At 42.0% G+C, this 19,741-nt stretch overlaps 1 protein-coding gene across 10 annotated transcripts in view; it reads right to left on the bottom strand.

Moving 5' to 3' along the window:
• Window positions 1–19,741, bottom strand: part of LOC122429743 (cytidine monophosphate-N-acetylneuraminic acid hydroxylase) — an 84,803-nt gene that overhangs the window by 40,730 nt on the left and 24,332 nt on the right. For 3 of the 10 annotated variants that reach the window (XM_043450349.1, XM_043450340.1, XM_043450343.1), the window contains 3 exons: window positions 14,946–14,983; window positions 3,264–3,358; window positions 2,817–3,020 (listed from right to left, as the gene is read on the bottom strand). In XM_043450349.1, the coding sequence (XP_043306284.1) occupies window positions 2,817–3,020; window positions 3,264–3,271 (212 nt within the window). In that variant the 5' untranslated portion in view covers window positions 3,272–3,358; window positions 14,946–14,983. Of the gene's footprint in view, window positions 1–2,424; window positions 2,463–2,816; window positions 3,021–3,263; window positions 3,359–14,945; window positions 15,357–19,741 lie in introns of those variants that run through there. The other 7 variants (XM_043450348.1, XM_043450341.1, XM_043450347.1 and 4 more) reach the window with 5 other exon arrangements.

Below are 19,741 nucleotides of genomic sequence, written 5' to 3'. Positions count from 1 at the left end.
TTATCTGCAATGTAATTGAGTGTTCTGCATTTTTATTTGCTAATGCTGGTAGCCCTGTTTCAGAATGACAACTAGATTGTAGCAAAGTAGGAGGCTTAGTGATTTCTTTTCCATTTCTTATCAAACCGTGAAAGGTGTTATGATGGTAGAAAATGAGGTTTAAACGTTCCATTTCCTCTCCACCTTGGTGGTGTTTCTAGTGAAGTTTTTGTAGCAGTTAAAGATTAAAAAAAAAGAAAACCACAAATGTCTCAAACCAGAAACATCAGATTTCTTAAACTAACAATGTCTATTTTAACTTCTATATCAGCAAATGACATGACTTTTCCCAAGCTTCATTATATTAAGAATTTTTCATGCCCTTTTCTAGTAACGAAGCAAAAAAAATGTACTCCACACTTCAACATAAAGAAGATTATTCTTAACGTCTACTCTCTCATCAATGAGTAGCCAACAACCTTTCAAAATTTGAGGACATTCCAAATGCAGCTATTCGGCATGCAGGTCAATAAATGGGAAGCATGGCAGGGTCTTGACTGTTCATGGGCAGCAGGCAGACAGGAGGAAAGTGACAGCTTCATGCCCCAAGACATTGTGAAAAGCTGTTAAATTTGCAAAATGACAATCACAGCTTATGGGAGTTGCTGATCTTGGTTATGTGTGAAGAAGAAAAATGGCTGAGGTAGGGAGGGTAAAGAGGTAGCTCATTACTCTCAAGTGTCTCCTTGTAGAGAGATTCCTCAGGTGGACTGCTGCATAGACCACCCGAAGAGAAGCAATCAAATTTGGAGCAATGGATGCGGGAGTACAGGGTGAGTTACTGTGAAGCCTGACAACAGAATAACGTGAAACTAGGATCAATCACTTCAAAGGCTTTGCATGAAGGAGAGAAAGGCCAGTCTGGGGCAAAGCAATCACTCTGTTAGGATAATCAAGCCAGATTCAAGAACAAGCTGAATTCCTATAAATAATCTCATTCCCAAGCTATACCAGAAGCTCATGACAGAGTAATAATCATAAAAGTAACTGACGTTTATTGAGCACCTATCACATGACAGATGTTGTTTTTAAGTGTTTTATGTATTTGAAATCACTTTATCCTCTGAGCAGCCAGAGAGAATAGGTACTCTCATTTTCACTTTACAGAGGAGAGGACTGAGGTCCAGAAAGTCTAAGAAACTTGTCCATGTTCATGGGGCTATTAAGTCCTGGGGCCAGGCTTCTGACCAGGACAGATTGCGAGGAAAGTTCATGCTGCTAATCACAAAGCTACACTTCCTCCAATGGCTGGCTATGTGAGCTCCACTGAGGAGAGAGGTGAGAGCCCATTGAGGAGAGAGGAAAAGCCGAGTCCCCAGACTGCAACAGTCAGAAGACCTCAAGGTCCCAGAGTGCCCACAGAAACTCACTAGTGACAGAACGAGCCATGGCTGAGGTTTCCTGGATTAAATCCACTGAGAAGATGGAGGGGACTTGAGGCAGGGCTGTCAGCAGACAACCATGAGGGTCTCCGAGAGTAGAGTTGCTGCTCAAAGTGAATCCCATACGATACTTGGGACGTATCTATGCTAAAAATATATTCATTGTTTACCTGAAATGTAGATTTAACTGGATGCCTTCTGTTTGCCTAATCTAGCAATCCCATCAGAGCAGCCAAGCAGGAGACAGGTGTCAACACTGTTTCGGTCCTGAAACTAAGAATGTAGTGAAGCAAATCTGTATGCATGTGTAAGAATATTCTAGACTTGGGTAACGGTCATCTATACAATTCTAGCAGGGAGTTCTTAGACAATTACCCAGCTCCACTGAATCCACCTGCACTAAATTGCCCACAGATGACCTGAGAAATCAAATCAACAACAGTAGAAGACAAGTCTGATGTGGGAGTGGCTAAAAAGCACCCAGGTCAAGTGAGGCTGAAAAGAAGCTTGGAAAAGTGGGGTCAGCCATTCATTGATCGCCAATGCTGAGCATCAGGCTGACAGAGCATCCCCTCTCCCCTACCTTCCCTGTCTCTGCCAGAGTGTGCTGCTATATCTTTGGCTGTCACTGAAAACAAAACAAAACAAAAAAATCCACAGCAATCCTGCCCTGGTATTGTCCCTGAACTGGGGAGGGAGGTCATCTATATGTAGTCTTAATCAAGGGATGGGGGAAGAGGGTACCAGCACCAGTTTTCCAAGAAATGATCAGAAGCACCTCTGTTCAGAGCAGGTACAGTTGGGGTTCTACCATGTGGGGTTTTTAATCACTGCAAGGTGGCAAGGGAAAGTCTATCTGCTCCCCAGCAGAGTTTGGACAAGAGCCTGCCCGACTCATACTTCTGGGGGAGCAGGAAAGGAAACCCCAAAAAGGCTTGAGTCTTGGAAAATAAAAGCTATCACGCACACCCAACCTCTCACTCACATACACAGACCCACGTACCTTAGAAATGTCACTGTTTATCAAGCTAGGAATCCATTTTCAATTAGAGTTCTTGAGAGAGAACGGGAAATTAAATAAAGGTCAGAATGTTTTGAGATCAGAGAGATACCCTAAACGTGCACAAGTAAGTTACAAATTTGCTAGGAGAAATAATTTGTCAGTTGTTTCCTTTGATTTCCCAATAAGCACACTTCTGGCCAAATCTAATTTTAAGGGTCACCAGAGAAATGGAGACAGAAATGGCAACCCACTCCAGTATTCTTGCCTGGAGAATCCCAGGGACGGAGGAGCCTGGTGGGCTGCCGTCTATGGGGTCGCACAGAGTCAGACACGACTGAGGCGACTTAGCAGCAGCAGCAGCACCAGAGAAAAAGCAAAATGACTCATGGTACCTTCCATCTAAATCCTCGATATCTTTTATGAACAGGCCTCCTTGGTGCTTGCACATATTCTTGCACGCTCGAAGGTGGCTCTTACTCTTATACAAGATGTAATCTTTGCCAGTGCTCTTATTTCGAACAAAATTGATTCCTTCCTTGAGATTGGCAACTTCAGTGGGGGACAGACACAAGAGGAGCTCAGCTGTTTGTTCAATGCTGTGAAAAGGCAAACATTTTGAGAGGAAATAGAGATATTGTTAGGTTTTAAGAGAGAACCATTTGGCAATGGCGGTCAAAACCTCTTTTTTTTTTATTAAGATATTATTTAAAGGCCATCCTTCCAAGTATCTGGGCTGAGTGGCACCTGATGGTGAACTTTCTCCCCTCCTTTAAATGCCCATCCTACTTGTAGAGGGTTTATCCCCGCCTTCCCAGGAAAGTAATGCTTCCCTCACTTGCCTGCCCATAGTCTGTCGTCGCCTCTCCCTGGGTATTTCAGAAGAATGGCAGTCCCTTCAGCGTCTGTGGCTCATTCACTCCCCCAAGGCAGAAGTCTGTGTGGAGAAAGAGGATGTACACTCAGCTCAGTATTTCCGTTGGTGATGTCTCCTCGTTAAACATGTTTGTTTCAGAAGCCGAATTCTATATTTAGTGTCAATAACTGCTCTTCACCTTCAAACTTTCACATCAGGACCTCCTCTCTTTTCCCACTGAGAGTCACTCTACAGATTCAAAAGTAACTCAATCACTGCTCCTTGGTTAACCTTTCCAAGCCCTCCCGCCCCGCCCCCCCCACTCCCAGGTCAAATCTAACATTTCTTTCTTTTTTACTTTCCAGAAAACATTGAAATTTATTCTCTTTCTTTTACAGCATATCCATCATCTCATATAGATACAAAATTAAAGATGTGATGAGAACTCTTAGGACTTACTCAACAACTTTCATATATAATATACAGTAGTGTTAGTTATGGGGCTTCCCAGGTGGCGCTAGTGGTAAAGAACCCGACTGCCAATGCAGGAGACATAAGAGACACAGGTTTGATCCCTGGGTCGGGAAGATCCCCCGGAGGAGGGCATGGCAACCCACCCCAGTATTCTTGCCTGGAGAATCCCCATGGATGGAAGAGCCTGACGGGCTATAGTCCATAGGGTCACAAAGAGTCAGACGTGACTGAAGTGACTTAGCACGCACGCATGCAGTGTTAGTTATGTTTATCCAATTGTACATTACATTCCCAGAACTTACTTATCTTACAGTTGGAAGTTTGTACCTTTTGCTAACTTTCATCCAGTTCCCCTTCCCTCCACACCCTGCCTCTGATAACCACAAATCTGATCTTTTTTCTATGAGTTTGTTTTTAAAGTATAATTGACCTCCAACAATTATGTTAGTTCCTGGTACACAATATACGGATTGATGTTTCCATATGTTTTAAATGATCACTATGATAAGCCTAGCACTGTAAGTCTAGCACTTCTTAACGTGTTATTTACTACTCTGTAGAACCTTATATCCTAGTACCTGCGTACCACCCTACTTACTTGTACATGGATGCTTTTAAAAACACTCTCTGTACTTTTCTCTCCCCCCTCATTAGCAGACTGCCTATCTTTAAGAGCTAGCTACAGATTGAACCAACTGCACCTAATTTGAGTCATTTATAAAAAGCTTCAGCAGAAAATGAAGCATTTGATCTTTCATATTTTTTCAGGGAAACTACAAGTGTTCCATTTCTCAAACTCCAGTCTTTAAACAAACTCTCTTTATGATGCAACTCTGAATCATAGTGGAATATAATCTTTGTGAAGGGGGACTTCAAAATAACTTTTAGCATATCCATGGTATGAAATCCGGATGCATGTTTAATTCTATATTCCACTCCAAACCCAAAGTGGTCAAAATTCTTCTCATATCTTAAATTAAAATTGATTTGATTTTCATGTACATTTTTGGCACTTTCGTTTCTGGAAGCAAAATCTGCAGATTTCTTAAAGAGGAAATTAAATAATACTATAAAAATATCATAACAGGAAATAACAGAGAAGTTACTTCTAATTTTCAGCTAATAAGGCAGAATTCTAACTGAGAATGATCCATTTCTTCAAAACTGATTCTCATTGTCACTTTTGTCCCAAATTCCTGGTAATTCTGTTCATAGTAGACTTGAAATGTTTCCAAATATATGTTTTAAACGTATTTGATAGAAAGGAATCCGTGATAAGCCTCATGAAGTTCTTTTATCTTTATTCTTATGAGTACAATATCCAACACAAGTCAAAGCAAGTTCTGAGGCAATTTCTGGAATAATCAACCCAAACATGTAAAAAGAAAATCTTTCTAAATATTTTGTTTTACTTGATTGAATGAACAAATCAGCCAAAGTTCTCTGCTAGATTCTAAGACTTTCATCAACTGTGTAAGACAAGTTGAACTAACTACATCTTTATTAATTCCTTGAGAATATCGACTGGAATCTAAAGCAAAATTTTAACATGTGCACTCCTATATACATGGTTTTGTATTTCTTCTTCTTTTTTTTTTTTTTAAAGAATCTACATCCCTTTGGTTCATTTTTTAAAAATATTTATTTGTTTTTTATTTGGCTGCATCTGGTCTAAGTTGCCTGGAGAATCCCATGGACGGAGGAGCCTGGTAGGCTACAGTCCTGGTCTAAGTTGCAGCAGGCAGGCTCTTCATCGCATCATGCAGGACCCTTTGCTGTGGTGCACTGACACTCTAGTTGCAGCGAGTGGGCTCGGTAGTTGCAGCGAGCGGGCTCAGTAGTTGCAGCACTCAGGCTTAGTTGCTCTGCAGCTTGGGGGACCTTAGTTCCCTGAGCAGGCATCGAACCTGTGCTCCCTGCATTGCAAAGCAGATTCTTAACCAGTGGACCACCAGGAAAGTTCCCCCTTATGTATTTTTTCTAATGGTTAGTTTTCCCCAAAAGTTGATTTTTAAACTTTTTTTTTTAATGAGTTGGATTCCATTAAAGTCAGGAAAGTAAAATTATAGTAAATTCTGCTTTGGGTATAAATAAAATATTTAAACTAAGATGATGGGCATGGTAGTACATCTACTTTTCAACCTTTCAATATTTTTTCAAACACTTCAACGTGTGAAAAATAATCACTAAACACACATAAAAACATTTATATAGGGACACACACATTTTTTTCCTTTTGCCTCAAACTTGGTGGCGTGGCATCCTGCTTTTAAAATTTTGAAATTTTCTTTCTCATGAAATTTTAGCTTTGGTGTTGACTTCTTAAATATTATTTTAATGATATTCATCTTGATTACATTCATCTATAAAGCCAAGAATCTTCCAGAAGGTTAAGGTCTGAGAAAAAGAGCTAGAGGAAGAAAAGGCAACTCATTCAGAACTGTCAATCTATAAATGATTTTGTTACCATAATTTCTGAATTAGATTCGTATTTTTTATAATTTTATTTATTTCTTTGTTCTTGGCTGTGCGGAGCTTTCACTGCTGCGCGGGGTTCTTCTGTAGTTGTGGCGAGCACAGGCTGCTCTCTCGTACTGTGAGGGCTTCTCATTGCGAGGGCTTCTCTTTTTGTGGACCACGGACTCTGGAGCGAGCGCTTCAGTAGCTGCTGTATGTGGGCGCAGTAGTTGCAGCTCCTAGGCTCCAGAGAACAGGCTCAATAGTTGAGGAAAACCGGCTTTGTTGCTCCACAGCATGTGGAATCTTCCTGGATGGGGGATCAAACCCCCATCAAACCCCATGTCTCCTGTACTGGCAGCAGATTCTCCACTGCTGAGCCACCAGGAAAGCCCCAAGCTTTGTTTTCAGTGGGAAGGTGTTCAATATTCTGTTCACAGGGATGTAAACTGCATGAGTGTTGAGCTATAAAATGTCTTTTATAAATATATATATTTATATATATATTACATGGCAGTAAATATCTGGTGAATGAAGGAATACACTCCCAAGAAGGCAATATGTCCTCCATTTGGACAAAGAGTGTGAAAATGCTTCCAAAGGTCACCGATTAAAGAAAAGATCAAATTACTGGCTCACATAAGTTTTAAAAAGTAACTTGGAGTAATTCCCTGGTGCTCCAGTGGTTAGGACTCAGCATTCTCACTGCCAGGGTCCCAAGTTTGATCCCTAGTCAGGGAACTAAGATCCCACACGCTGCATGGCATGATCTAAAAAAAAGGAAGTCTCAAAAAAAAAAAAGAAAAATTTAAAGAAAAGGAAGTCTCATACTCAAAATGCTTTGGGAACCAAGGACCTAGCAGAAGAATGTCAGACTGCAAGCTTCATATGGAAATCTTTTATCATTCCATTTGCTGTTAGGTACTTCATAAACATTTGTTGAACCAATAATATGAAATAGTCAAGATTGCTAAAGGCCTTCAAGTTGTTCCAGATATCAAAATGAGAAATTGAGACGCAGGATGTATGAATAGACAAAATCAGGCCAAATATAAAGAAATATTAGAGAAAATTTATTCCAATTATTTTAGAATAATGGGTTCTAATCTAAACTGTTCAATAAAAAGTCATCAGCTTAGTAAATCTATGGCTGATTCATATCAATGTATGACAAAACCCACTGAAATGTTGTGAAGTAATTAGCCTCCAACTAATAAAAAAAAATTAAAAGTGAAAAAAAAAAAAAAAAGTCATCAGCTTACACTGTTCCCTAAAGACCCCACACTGCATGTTTCATTACAAAAGGCCATAAAAACAGTGGGTGTTAACCAGAAAGCACACTTAAAACAAGATAAAATTTATGCCCTTGCCTTTATTCAAAACCTCTCAGGGTCCACAACTAGATATGCTGTGCGGTTTGGGTTCCCCACTCCATAAGGAAGACATATCAGGGTTGGGAGACATCCTGAAAAATGAGATCAAAGTTATGAACTAGATGGAAGGGAATCAGCAATTCTGATACTTCCATACACATATACTAGAATTGCACCATTAATTAAATACATGGATGACAATGGTGAGAGCCAGCTTTCTCATGGTTGGAGTGGGACTTATAGATAAGCAAGGGGAGGAAGCTAGAATAACCCATGTGGTAATGGAATACTTAGAGATAAACATATAGCCTTGGATGTGAACATTTAAAAAGAAAAGCTAAAAAGCATCCATCTCAAGAAACATTAGAGAACAATAAAATAATGGAAAGAAAGTAAGAGAATTATAAAACAGAAGCTCTACATAGACAGGATCAACAAAGGCAAAAGATAATGGAACCATCAAGAAAGTGAAAGGACAACACACAAACCAGGAGAAGATGTTTGCAAGTTACATATGTAATAAGGATCAGATATCACGAATTTATTTTTTTTAAACTCTTAAAAGCCAGTAACAAAGGAATTAGGAATGGTAAAGGAGTCCATATACCCAACTGATGCAGAGTTCCAGAGAACAGCAAGGAGAGATAAGAAAGCCTTCTTAAGTGAACAATGCCAAGTAATAGAGGAAAACAATAGAATGGGACAGACAATCCAATTAAATTAATTCATTTAAGAAAAAGAATGGGACAGACTAGCGATCTCTTCAAGAAAATTGGAGACGTCAAGGGAACATTTCATACAAGGACAGACACAATAAAGGACAGAAATGGTAAGGACTTAACAGAAGCAGAAGAGATTAAGGAAAGGTGGCAAGAACACACAGAACTATACAAAAAAGGTCTTAATGGCCCAGATAACCATGACTGTGTGGTCACTCACCTAGAGCCAGACACACTGGAATGTGAAGTCAAGTGGGTCTTAGGAAGCATTACTACCAACGAAGCTAACGGAGGTGATAGAATTCCAGCTAACCTATTTAAAATCCTAAAAGATGATGCTGTTAAAGTGCCGCACTCAATATGTCAGCAAATTTGGAAAACTCAGCAGTGGTCACAGGACTGGAAATGATCAGTTTTCATTTAAATCCCAAAGAAAAGCAATGCCAAAGGATGTTCAAGTGAAAGTGAAAGTCAATCAGTTAGGACTATACAGTCCATGGAATTCTCCAGGCCCGAATACTAGAGTGGGTAGCCTTTCCCTCTCCAGGGGATATTTCCAACCCAGGGATCAAACCCAGGTTTCCTGCATTGCAGACAGATTCTTTACCAGCTGAGCCACAAGGGAAGCCCAAGAATGTTCAAACTACTGTACAATTGTGCTCATTTCATGTGCTACCAAGGTAATGCTTAAAATCCTTCAAGCTAGGCTTCAACAGTCGGAGAAGGCAATGGCAAGCCACTCCAGTACTCTTGCCTGGAGAATCCCATGGATGGAGGAGCCTGGTGGGCTGCAGTCCATGGGGTTGCCAAGAGTCGGACACGACTGAGCAACTTCACTTTCACTTTTCACTTTCATGCATTGGAGAAGGAAATGGCAACCCACTCCAGTGTTCTTGCCTGGAGAATCCCAGGACGGGGGAGCCTGGTGGGCTACCGTCTATGGGGTCGCACACAGTCAGACACAACTGAAGCGACTTAGCAGCAGCAGCAGAAGACTTCAGCAGTATGTGAACTGAGAACTTCCAGATGAACAAGCTAGGTTTTGAAGAGGCAGAGGAACCAGAGATCAAATTGCCAACATTCGTTGAAGCATAGAGAAAGCAAGAGAATTCCAGAAAAACATCTTCTGCTTCACTGACTATGCTAAAGCCTTTGACTATGTGGATCACAACAAACTGGAAAATTCTCAAAGAGATGGGAATACCAGACCACCTTACTGTCTCCTGAGAAACCTGTATGCAGGTCAAGATGCAAGAGTTAGAACTAGACATGGAACAGCTGACTGGTTCAAAATGGGGAAAGCAGTACGACGAGGCTGTATATTGTCAACCTGATTTTTTAACTTGTATGCAGAGTACCTCATGCAAAATGCTGGGCTGGATGAATCACAAGTTGGAATCAAGATTGCTGGGAGAAATATGAACTAACATCATATATGCAAATGATGGCAGAAAGCATAGGAACTCTGATGGCAGAAAACAAAGAGAAACTAAAGAGCCTCTTGATGAAGGTGAAAGAGGAGAGTGAAAAGGTTGGCTTAAAACTCAATATGAAAAAACTAAGACCATGGCATTCAGTCCCATCACTTCATGAAAAATAGATGGAGAAAAATTGGAATCAGTGACAGATTTTATTTTCTTGGGTTTCAAAATCACTGTGGATGGTGATTGTAGCCATGAAATTAAAAACACTTGCTCCTTGGAAGGAAAACTATGACAAAGCTAGATCGCATATTAAAAAACAGACATATCACTTTGCAAACCAAGGTCCATATAGTCAAAGCTATGGTTTTTCCAGTAGTCATGTATGGATGTGAGAACTCAACCATAAAGAAGGCTGAGCCTTCAAGAATTGGTGTCCTGAAATTGTGGAGATGGAGAAGATGCTTGAGAGTCTCTTGGACTGCAAGGGGGTCAAACCAGTCAATCCTAAAGGAAATCAACCCTGAATATTCATTGGAAGGACTGATTCTGAAGCTGAAGTTCCAATGTTTGGCCACCAGATACAAAGAGACAACTCACTGGAAAAGATCCTGATGCTGGGAAAGACTGAAGGCAAAAGGAGAAGATGGTGGCAGAGGATGATATAGTTAGATAGCATCACTGACTCAATGGATCTGAATTTGAACAAACCCCAGGAGACAGTGAAGGATGAGGAAGCCTGGTATGATGCAGTCTATGGTGTTGCAAAGAGTCAGACATAACTTAGCAACTCAACAACAACAACAAAGGATTTGAACAGACATTTCTGCAAAGAAGATATATGAATGGTCAGTAGCATTCATGAATAGAAGCTTTACACCATTAGTCAAGATGTGCTTAGTCACTCAGTAGTGTCTGACTTGGTGACACCATGGACTGCAGCCCACCAGGCTCCTCTGTCCATGGGAATTCTCCAAGCAAGAATACTGCAGTGGGTGGCCATGCCCTACTCCAGGGGATCTTCCCAACCCAGGGATCGAACCCAGGTCTCCTGCATTGCAGGCAGATTCTTTTGCATCTGAGCCAACAGGGAAGGCCATTAGTCAAGTGCAGATGCAAATCACAACTCTGATGAGTTAACATTTCACATCCATTAGGATGCCTATTATAACAAATATAGGTAGTAATAAGTGTTGGTGAAGATACAGAAAAACAGGAGCCAAAATCTTTTGATGGGTGAGACTTGTGAAAACAGTTTTGCAGACTGTCAACATGTTAAACATATATAGTGTCTGTAAGATCCAACAGTTCAACTTCCCTAGGTCTCTACCCCAAAGAATTGAAAACATGTCCACATAATAACTTGTACATGAAAGTTCAGTCAGCTACTATTCAAAATAACCAAAAAATGAAACAATTCCAATGTCCATCAACTGATTAGTGAATAAATAAAATATGCATGTCTACACAGTGGAATACAGTTGACCCTCGAACAATGTGAGGGTTAGAGGTGCTGACACTCTGAGCAGTTAAAAATCTGCACATAACTTTACAGTTCACCTTCCATACCCACAGGTCCACAGCCAAAGATTCAACCAACTGTGGAGCATTAGTACTGTATGTACCATTTAAAAAATCTGCATATAAGTGGACTGCTGCTGCTTCTGCTGCTGCTAAGTTGCGTCAGTCATGTCCGACTCTGTGCGACCCCATAGACGGCCGCCCAACAGGCTCCTCTGTCCCTGGGATTCTCCAGGCAAGAATACTGGAGTGGGGTGCCATTTCCTTCTCCAATGCATGAAAGTGAAAAGTGAAAGTGAAGTCACTCAGTCGTGTCTGACTCTTAGCGACCCAGTGGACTGTAGCCTACCAGGCTCCTCCGTCCATGGGATTCTCCAGGCATGAGTAGGTTGAACCCACTGGAGTGGGTTGCCATTCACTTCTCCGATAAATGGACTAGAGCAGTTCAAACCTATGTGGTTCAAGGATCACCTGTACCACTAGGCAATAAAAAGGACTGAAGTAGTGATACTTGCTCCAGGGATAAACCTCAACAAATCTGGCTAAGTGAAAGAAGCCAGACACTAAAACCACATATCATATAATTCCATTTACATTAAATGTCCAGAATATGCATATCTATAGAGATAAAAATGAGACTAATGGTTAGCAAGGGTGGGTACATATGTGGATGGGAAATGGGAAGAGGCTGATAACTGGGCATTCTTTTGGGGGAGTGATGGAGAGTCGAAAATTAGATTGTGGATGACAGTTGCACAACTCTACCAGTATACTAAAAATCACTGACTGTATAATTATATCAGGCCAATTTCATGGTACTAAAGTGAAGTGTCAGTTGCCCAGTCACGTCTGACTCTTTGCAACCTCATGGATTGTAGCCCAGCAGGCTCCTCTGTCCATGGAATTCTCTAGGCAAGATTACTGGAGTGAGTAGCCATTTCCCTCTCCAGGGGATCTTCCAGAGCCAGGGAATGAACCTGGGTCTCCTGCGTTGCAGGCAGATTCTTTACCGTCTGAGCCACCAGGAAGGGCCCAGGTACTTAAATCATATATCAATAAAGCTATTGATGTAGCTTTAGACCTGTGTGTGCGCACGTCTACTGTGTATAGACAGTTTCATAAAATTTTATTCCACACATACATTTGCATAGCTACCACTAAAATCAAGACGTCTGACTCTTCCATCAAGACCAAGAAACTTGCTGGATGTAACTTCCAAGGACTGACCTTTACAGTCATGCCCCACTATCGCCTCTGCTCTGGCAACCTCTGATTTGTTCTCTATCCTTATAATGTGATCATTTCACAAATGATATATAAATGGAACCCTACAGCATTAAATTGACTTTTAAACTCTCCAAGTCCCTCCCACAAAAAATTACAGCTCAGCCTTGAATCCTCTCCAGTTAGTTCTCTTTCACTTCCTGTTTACAGCTGGACATACATTCTGTGGTGGTAGTTTCTACACACCTCACCGCTTATTAGTTTTCATCTGACATTTCTGACCATTCTTATACTTGCATTGGAGACTCATCTTTCCTTTGTCTACCTGGTCATGAAACATTGTAGCTCTTAAATGCTCAATTCTTTTCTTTTTGTAATTTAGTTTTGGCTGTGCTGGGCATTCATTGCGAGCGAGCGGGGGCTAACTCCAGTTGCAATGTGTGAGCTTCTCACTGCGGTGACTTCTCTTGTTGCAGAGCACAAGCTCTAGGCGCTTGGGCTTCAACAGTTGTGGCACACAGGCTTAGTTGCTCCAAGGCATGTGGAATCTTCCTGGACCAGGAATCAAACCACTGGACTTTAACCACTGGACCACCAGGGAAGTTCAAGGCTCAGTTCTGCACCTTCCTCATTTAACATTTTCCCCCTAAGGGATCATCCACACCCATGACTCCGGAACACAATGACTCTCATATGAGCAGACCTGATCCAGGAAGCCATGTCTGTAGAACTAACTGCCTTTTACACATATACATAAGGATGTCCTAAAGACACCTGAAACTGAGTGTGTCCAAACTCCAATTCAACACATCTCATCCATCCCCACCTTCAACGGTCCACCATGACACCCCCATTACCTTTGACACCACCCTTTCTCTCACTACCCCGTATTCGATTCGAGTCTCTCACTGTTACCTTTTAAGTCTATCTCATAACCATCCCATTCTACAACCCTGATCCAAGCTACCATCATCTCCCTCTGGACTACTGTCGTGGCCCCTTCAAGGGTCACCCTACATTCACTCTCTGTTCTTTCCACTATGGTCAGAATGACATATTTAAAATCAAAATTTCAAAATGACCTCATCCTGTGAATCCTTCTCCCACCTCTTAAAAATGGGTCACATCCCCCCATTGCTCCTAGGACAAAGAACAAAATTCCTAAAATGGCCACAGAGGTGATGCACAGGGACCCCAATCACGTCCTCCAGCTCCTTTTGATCTATGTTTTTTCTTCTAATATCATTTCCTCAAAGTACTGGCTGATACCTAGACTGTACTTGCTGAGGCATTCTTCACGGATTTAACTCTCCTTATCCTTTTGATTGCAGTTCAGTCATCATCTCCACTGGGAAGTCTTCCCCAAAGAAGGTCAAATCCTACTGTTATACACACAGCACTATGTATCTTTCTTTCATGTGACTTATCAAACTTATAATTTCATGTTTATTTATGAGATTAATTAATATGTGTATCCCCTAAAAATATGTGACAGTCACAGGAAGGAAGGAACCCAGGCTGTGTGAGTTTGACTTGCGCCCTTAGAGTCTACCATACATGGGGATTCCAATGAATATCATTTGTCAAAAGAATAAATGAACATTCCAATTATTGGCTCACAGTGATTCCTGGAAACCCTTATTTTTTTTTCAATAGCCTGGACTTACACATGCCATTATGCCTAAAATATCTTTAGAATAGGCTCATATTTTCTTAGGAACTAGCATGTACCCAAATATAACATTGGCATTCTAAAAATTAACTATCCTACAGACAGTGCCCCCATTGTGACTAGGTGACAATAAAGTTTATCTGGGTTGCAGTTGATATTTCCCCATAGAATCAAGCTATAAATGGCAATTAAGTTCTACTCCAGCTCACGAAATCCTGTCCATGCCCTGAATAGTCAGCATTTTATTCTTAAGAGCTATAAAACAGACTGCCCTTTTGAGCCATGAAATCAGGGTACATCTTAGTTCAGAGCACCCCTCATCTCCAAATCTTGAGTCCCCCATCCTCTTTCACCTCTGCATCCTTAGTATCTCTTTTGGTGCTGAAGCTTTCTGAGGACCAGGCAAAGCAGTAGGGAAGGTACTAGTGGAAGGAAAATTCCAAAGACAAGATTGATGGGCAGCCAGAGGGAAAAATAAGGGCAACCTACAGAAAAGGAGATGTCACCAGAGACGGGGCTGGGTGAAGTGGACAGGGCTTGGAGAGAGGGCGCCCTGGCAGATAACCATCCAGGACAAGCAGGGTCTGGGCATGGCAAGCTCGATACCTGAGTAACTGGGCAATCTGTGAATGAGGTGTTCCTGGATGGTGCATACAATACCCTCAAAAATGGGCTTAACATCATGAACCCCACCCCACCCTCACCCCCAACCAAGAGCTCTCAGTTCTTGTACCTTTTCATCAGACGAAGACAAACTATCAAAATGATCAATCCTAAATTCAGTAAGAAAACAATTTTAAATTGTACCTTTGTTCCAGTCCAGGTAGAAAGGGGCCAAACAGCTCCTTAGAGAAAGAAACACTGAGATTGAAATCTTCTTTTGAATGATGTTTAGAATTTCTAGAGTGGCTGCAGTTTGGAAATCTCACTTTGCTTAGGAACAGACTTGATTGGATTTCTTCAGAGCCAGAAAACCTTTTCAAAAGCAATTATGAGAGCACCGCAGGGCAGTCAAAGTTCTGGAAGTATGAGCACTCCGCAGAGGTGAAGTTCAATTGTCATGTTAATATATCTGCGGTTATCTCTGGTACTGTTTTGGTCCCACCCATGCAGCTTAGTTTCGATAAACTTCTCATTCCTTGCCAACACCAGGATGTGAAGTGCAAGTACGTGTCAAGTAGAGAGTGGGGGCGGGCAGGTATGTTTTATAGGCCTATCAGTAGGGTGAAGGAAGGAAAAGCGTTGAAGAATTAACATCCCTACCCAAACTTCCTGAACTCTTTTGAAAGTGCCTCAGCCCATCTCATATGCACAATGTTTTCTTTTGTTTCAATATTTATTTGGCTGCACCAATATTTATTTGGCTGCACTTCCTAGTGGCATGCAGGATCTTCACTTGTGGCGTGTGAATTCTTAGTTGCAACATGTGGGATCTAGTTTCCTGACCAGGGATTGAAGCTGGGCCCCCATTGGGAATGTGCAGTTTTAGCCACTGGACCACCAGGGAAGTCCCCACCATGTATTTTTTTTTCCCCATGACGTATTTTTAATGCAATAAGAATAACTGCTTCATTAGAAATGGAAAGGTTCTGTGTAGAATATTTCCCATTAGGGTGTAGACAGCAGAAGTTTGGTATAGAGTGCAGAGGGTGTAGAATGTAGAGTGAAGTCCCTACACTCCTCTGTATAGACTGCTTACAATGATGTATAATGATGTCTTCCTTTCTAGCAGTCAAGAGTGTCCTGAGCAGGAGCCTGCTTTTGTAGATAACCCTGTGGTTTCAGGGGCTTCCCTGGTGACTCAGGCAGTAATCCACCTGCAATGCGGGAGACCTGGGTTTGATCTCTGGGTTGGGAAGATGCCCTGGAGAAGGGGATGGCATTCCACTCCAGTATTCTTGCTGGGAGAATTCCATGGACAGAAGACCCTACAGTCCACGGCGTTGCAAAGAGTCAGATATGACTTGGCAACTCAACAACAACAACAACAAAGGATTTGAACAGACATTACTCCAAAGAAGACATATGAATGGTCAGTGACATTCCTGAAGAGAAGATCCACAGCATTGGTCAAGATGTGTTTTGTCCCTCAGTCCTGTCCGTCTTGGTGACACCATGGACTGTAGCCCGCCAGGCTCCCCTGTCCTTGGGGACTCGCCAGGCAAGTATGCTAGAGTGGTTTGCCATGCCCTCCCCCAGGGGATCCTCCCAACCCAAGGATCCAACCCAGGTCTCCTGCACTGCAGGCTGGTTCTTTACCATCTGAGCCAACAGGGAAGGCCATTAGTCAAGTTCAGTCAGTTCAGTCACTCAGTCGTGTCCGACTCTTTGTGACCCCATGAATCGCAGCATGCCAGGCCTCCCTGTCCATCACCAACTCCCGGAGTCCACCCAAACCCATGTCTATCAAGTCGGGGATGTCATCCAGTCATCTCATCCTCTGTCATCCCCTTCTCCTCCTGCCCCCAATCTCTCCCAGCATCAGGGTCTTTTCAAATGAGTCAACTCTTCACATGAGGTGGCCAAAGTATTGGAGTTTCAGCTTCAGCATCAGTCCTTCCAGTGAACACCCAGGACTGATCTTTAGGATGGACTGGTTGGATCTCCTTGCAGTCCAAGGGACTCTCAAGAGTCTTCTCCAACACCACAGTTCAAAAGCATCAATTCTTCGGCACTCAGATTTCTTTATAGTCCAACTCTCAGATCCATACATGACCACTGGAAAAACCATAGCCTTGACTAGACGGACCTTTGTTGGCAAAGTAATGTCTCTGCTTTTTAATATGCTATCTAGGTTGGTCATAACTTTCCTTCCAAGGAGCAAGCATCTTTTATTTTCAAGGATGCAATCACCATCTGCAGTGATTTTGGAGCCCTCAAAAATAAAGTCAGCCACTGTTTCCACTGTTTCCCCATCTATTTGCCATGAAGTGATGGGACCAGATGCCATGATCTTAGTTTTCTGAATGCTGAGCTTTAAGCCAACTTTTTCATTCTCCTCTTTCACTTTCATCAAGAGGCTTTTTAGTTCCTCTTCACTTACTGCCATAAGGGTGCTGTCGTCTGCATATCTGAGGTTATTGATATTTCTCCCGGCAGTCTTGATTCCAGCTTGTGCTACTTCCAGCCCAGCGTTTCTCATGATGCACTCTGCATATAAGTTAAATAAGCAGGGTGACAATATACAGCCTTGACGTACTCCTTCTCCTATTTGATGAAGAGGCACATGTAAATCACAACTATGATGAATTAACATTTCACATCCATTAGGATGCCTATTATAACAAATATAGGTAGTAATAAGTGTTGGTGAAGATACAGAAAAACAGGAGCCAAAATCTTTTGTTGGGTGAGACTTTTGAAAACAGTTTTGCAGACTGTCAACATGTTAAACATATAGTGTCTGTAGGATCCAACAGTTCAACTCCCTAGGTCTCTACCCCAAAGAATGAAAACATGTCCTCATAAAAACTTGTACATGAAAGTTCAGTCAGCTACTATTCAAAATAACCAAAAAATGAAACAATTCCAATGTCCATCAACTGATTAGTGAATAAATAAAATATGCATGTCTACACAGTGGAACACAGTTGACCCTCGAACAATGTGAGGGTTAGAGGTGCTGACACTCTGAGCAGTTAAAAATCTGCACATAACTTTACAGTCCACCTTCCATACCCACAGGTCCACAGCCAAAGATTCAACCAACTGTGGAGCATTAGTACTGTATGTACTATTTTAAAAATCTGCAAAGAAATGGACTAGAGCAGCTCAAACCTATGTGGTTCAAGGATCACCTGTACCACTAGGCAATAAAAAGGACTGAAGTAGTGATACTTGCTCCAGGGATAAACCTCAACAAATCTGGCTAAGTGAAAGAAGCCAGACACTAAAACCACATATCATATAATTCCATTTACATTAAATGTCCAGAATATGCATATCTATAGAGATAGAAACGAGACTAATGGTTAGCAAGGGTGGGTACATATGTGGATGGGAAATGGGAAGAGGCTGATAACTGGGCATTCTTTTGGGGGAGTGATGGAGAGTCAAAACTTAGATTGTGGATGACAGTTGCACAACTCTACCAGTATACTAAAAATCACTGACTGTATAATTATATCAGGCCAATTTCATGGTACTGAAGTGAAGTGTCAGTTGCCCAGTCACGTCTGACTCTTTGCAACCTCATGGATTGTAGCCCAGCAGGCTCCTCTGTCCATGGAATTCTCTAGGCAAGATTACTGGAGTGAGTAGCCATTTCCCTCTCCAGGGGATCTTCCAGAGCCAGGGAATGAACCTGGGTCTCCTGCGTTGCAGGCAGATTCTTTACCGTCTGAGCCACCAGGAAGGGCCCAGGTACTTAAATCATATATCAATAAAGCTATTGATGTAGCTTTAGACCTGTGTGTGTGCACGTCTACTGTGTATAGACAGTTTCATAAAATTTTATTCCACACATACATTTGCATAGCTACCACTAAAATCAAGACGTCTGACTCTTCCATCAAGACCAAGAAACTTGCTGGATGTAACTTCCAAGGACTGACCTTTACAGTCATGCCCCACTATCGCCTCTGCTCTGGCAACCTCTGATTTGTTCTCTACCCTTATAATGTGGTCATTTCACAAATGATATATAAATGGAACCCTACAGCATTAAATTGACTTTTAAACTCTCCAAGTCCCTCCCACAAAAAATTACAGCTCAGCCTTGAATCCTCTCCAGTTAGTTCTCTTTCACTTCCTGTTTACAGCTGGACATACATTCTGTGGTGGTAGTTTCTACACACCTCACCGCTTATTAGTTTTCATCTGACATTTCTGACCATTCTTATACTTGCATTGGAGACTCATCTTTCCTTTGTCTACCTGGTCATGAAACATTGTAGCTCTTAAATGCTCAATTCTTTTCTTTTTGTAATTTAGTTTTGGCTGTGCTGGGCATTCATTGCGAGCGAGCGGGGGCTAACTCCAGTTGCAATGTGTGAGCTTCTCACTGCGGTGACTTCTCTTGTTGCAGAGCACAAGCTCTAGGCGCTTGGGCTTCAACAGTTGTGGCACACAGGCTTAGTTGCTCCAAGGCATGTGGAATCTTCCTGGACCAGGAATCAAACCACTGGACTTTAACCACTGGACCACCAGGGAAGTTCAAGGCTCAGTTCTGCACCTTCCTCATTTAACATTTTCCCCCTAAGGGATCATCCACACCCATGACTCCGGAACACAATGACTCTCATATGAGCAGACCTGATCCAGGAAGCCATGTCTGTAGAACTAACTGCCTTTTACACATATACATAAGGATGTCCTAAAGACACCTGAAACTGAGTGTGTCCAAACTCCAATTCAACACATCTCATCCATCCCCACCTTCAACGGTCCACCATGACACCCCCATTACCTTTGACACCACCCTTTCTCTCACTACCCCGTATTCGATTCGAGTCTCTCACTGTTACCTTTTAAGTCTATCTCATAACCATCCCATTCTACAACCCTGATCCAAGCTACCATCATCTCCCTCTGGACTACTGTCGTGGCCCCTTCAAGGGTCACCCTACATTCACTCTCTGTTCTTTCCACTATGGTCAGAATGA

The sequence above is a fragment of the Cervus canadensis genome, chromosome 28 (assembly GCF_019320065.1).
Source record: "Cervus canadensis isolate Bull #8, Minnesota chromosome 28, ASM1932006v1, whole genome shotgun sequence".
Lineage (NCBI taxonomy): Eukaryota > Metazoa > Chordata > Mammalia > Artiodactyla > Cervidae > Cervus > Cervus canadensis.
The sequence above is the reverse complement of the archived record's forward strand: the minus strand, read 5'-3'. Positions and strand labels throughout refer to the sequence as shown.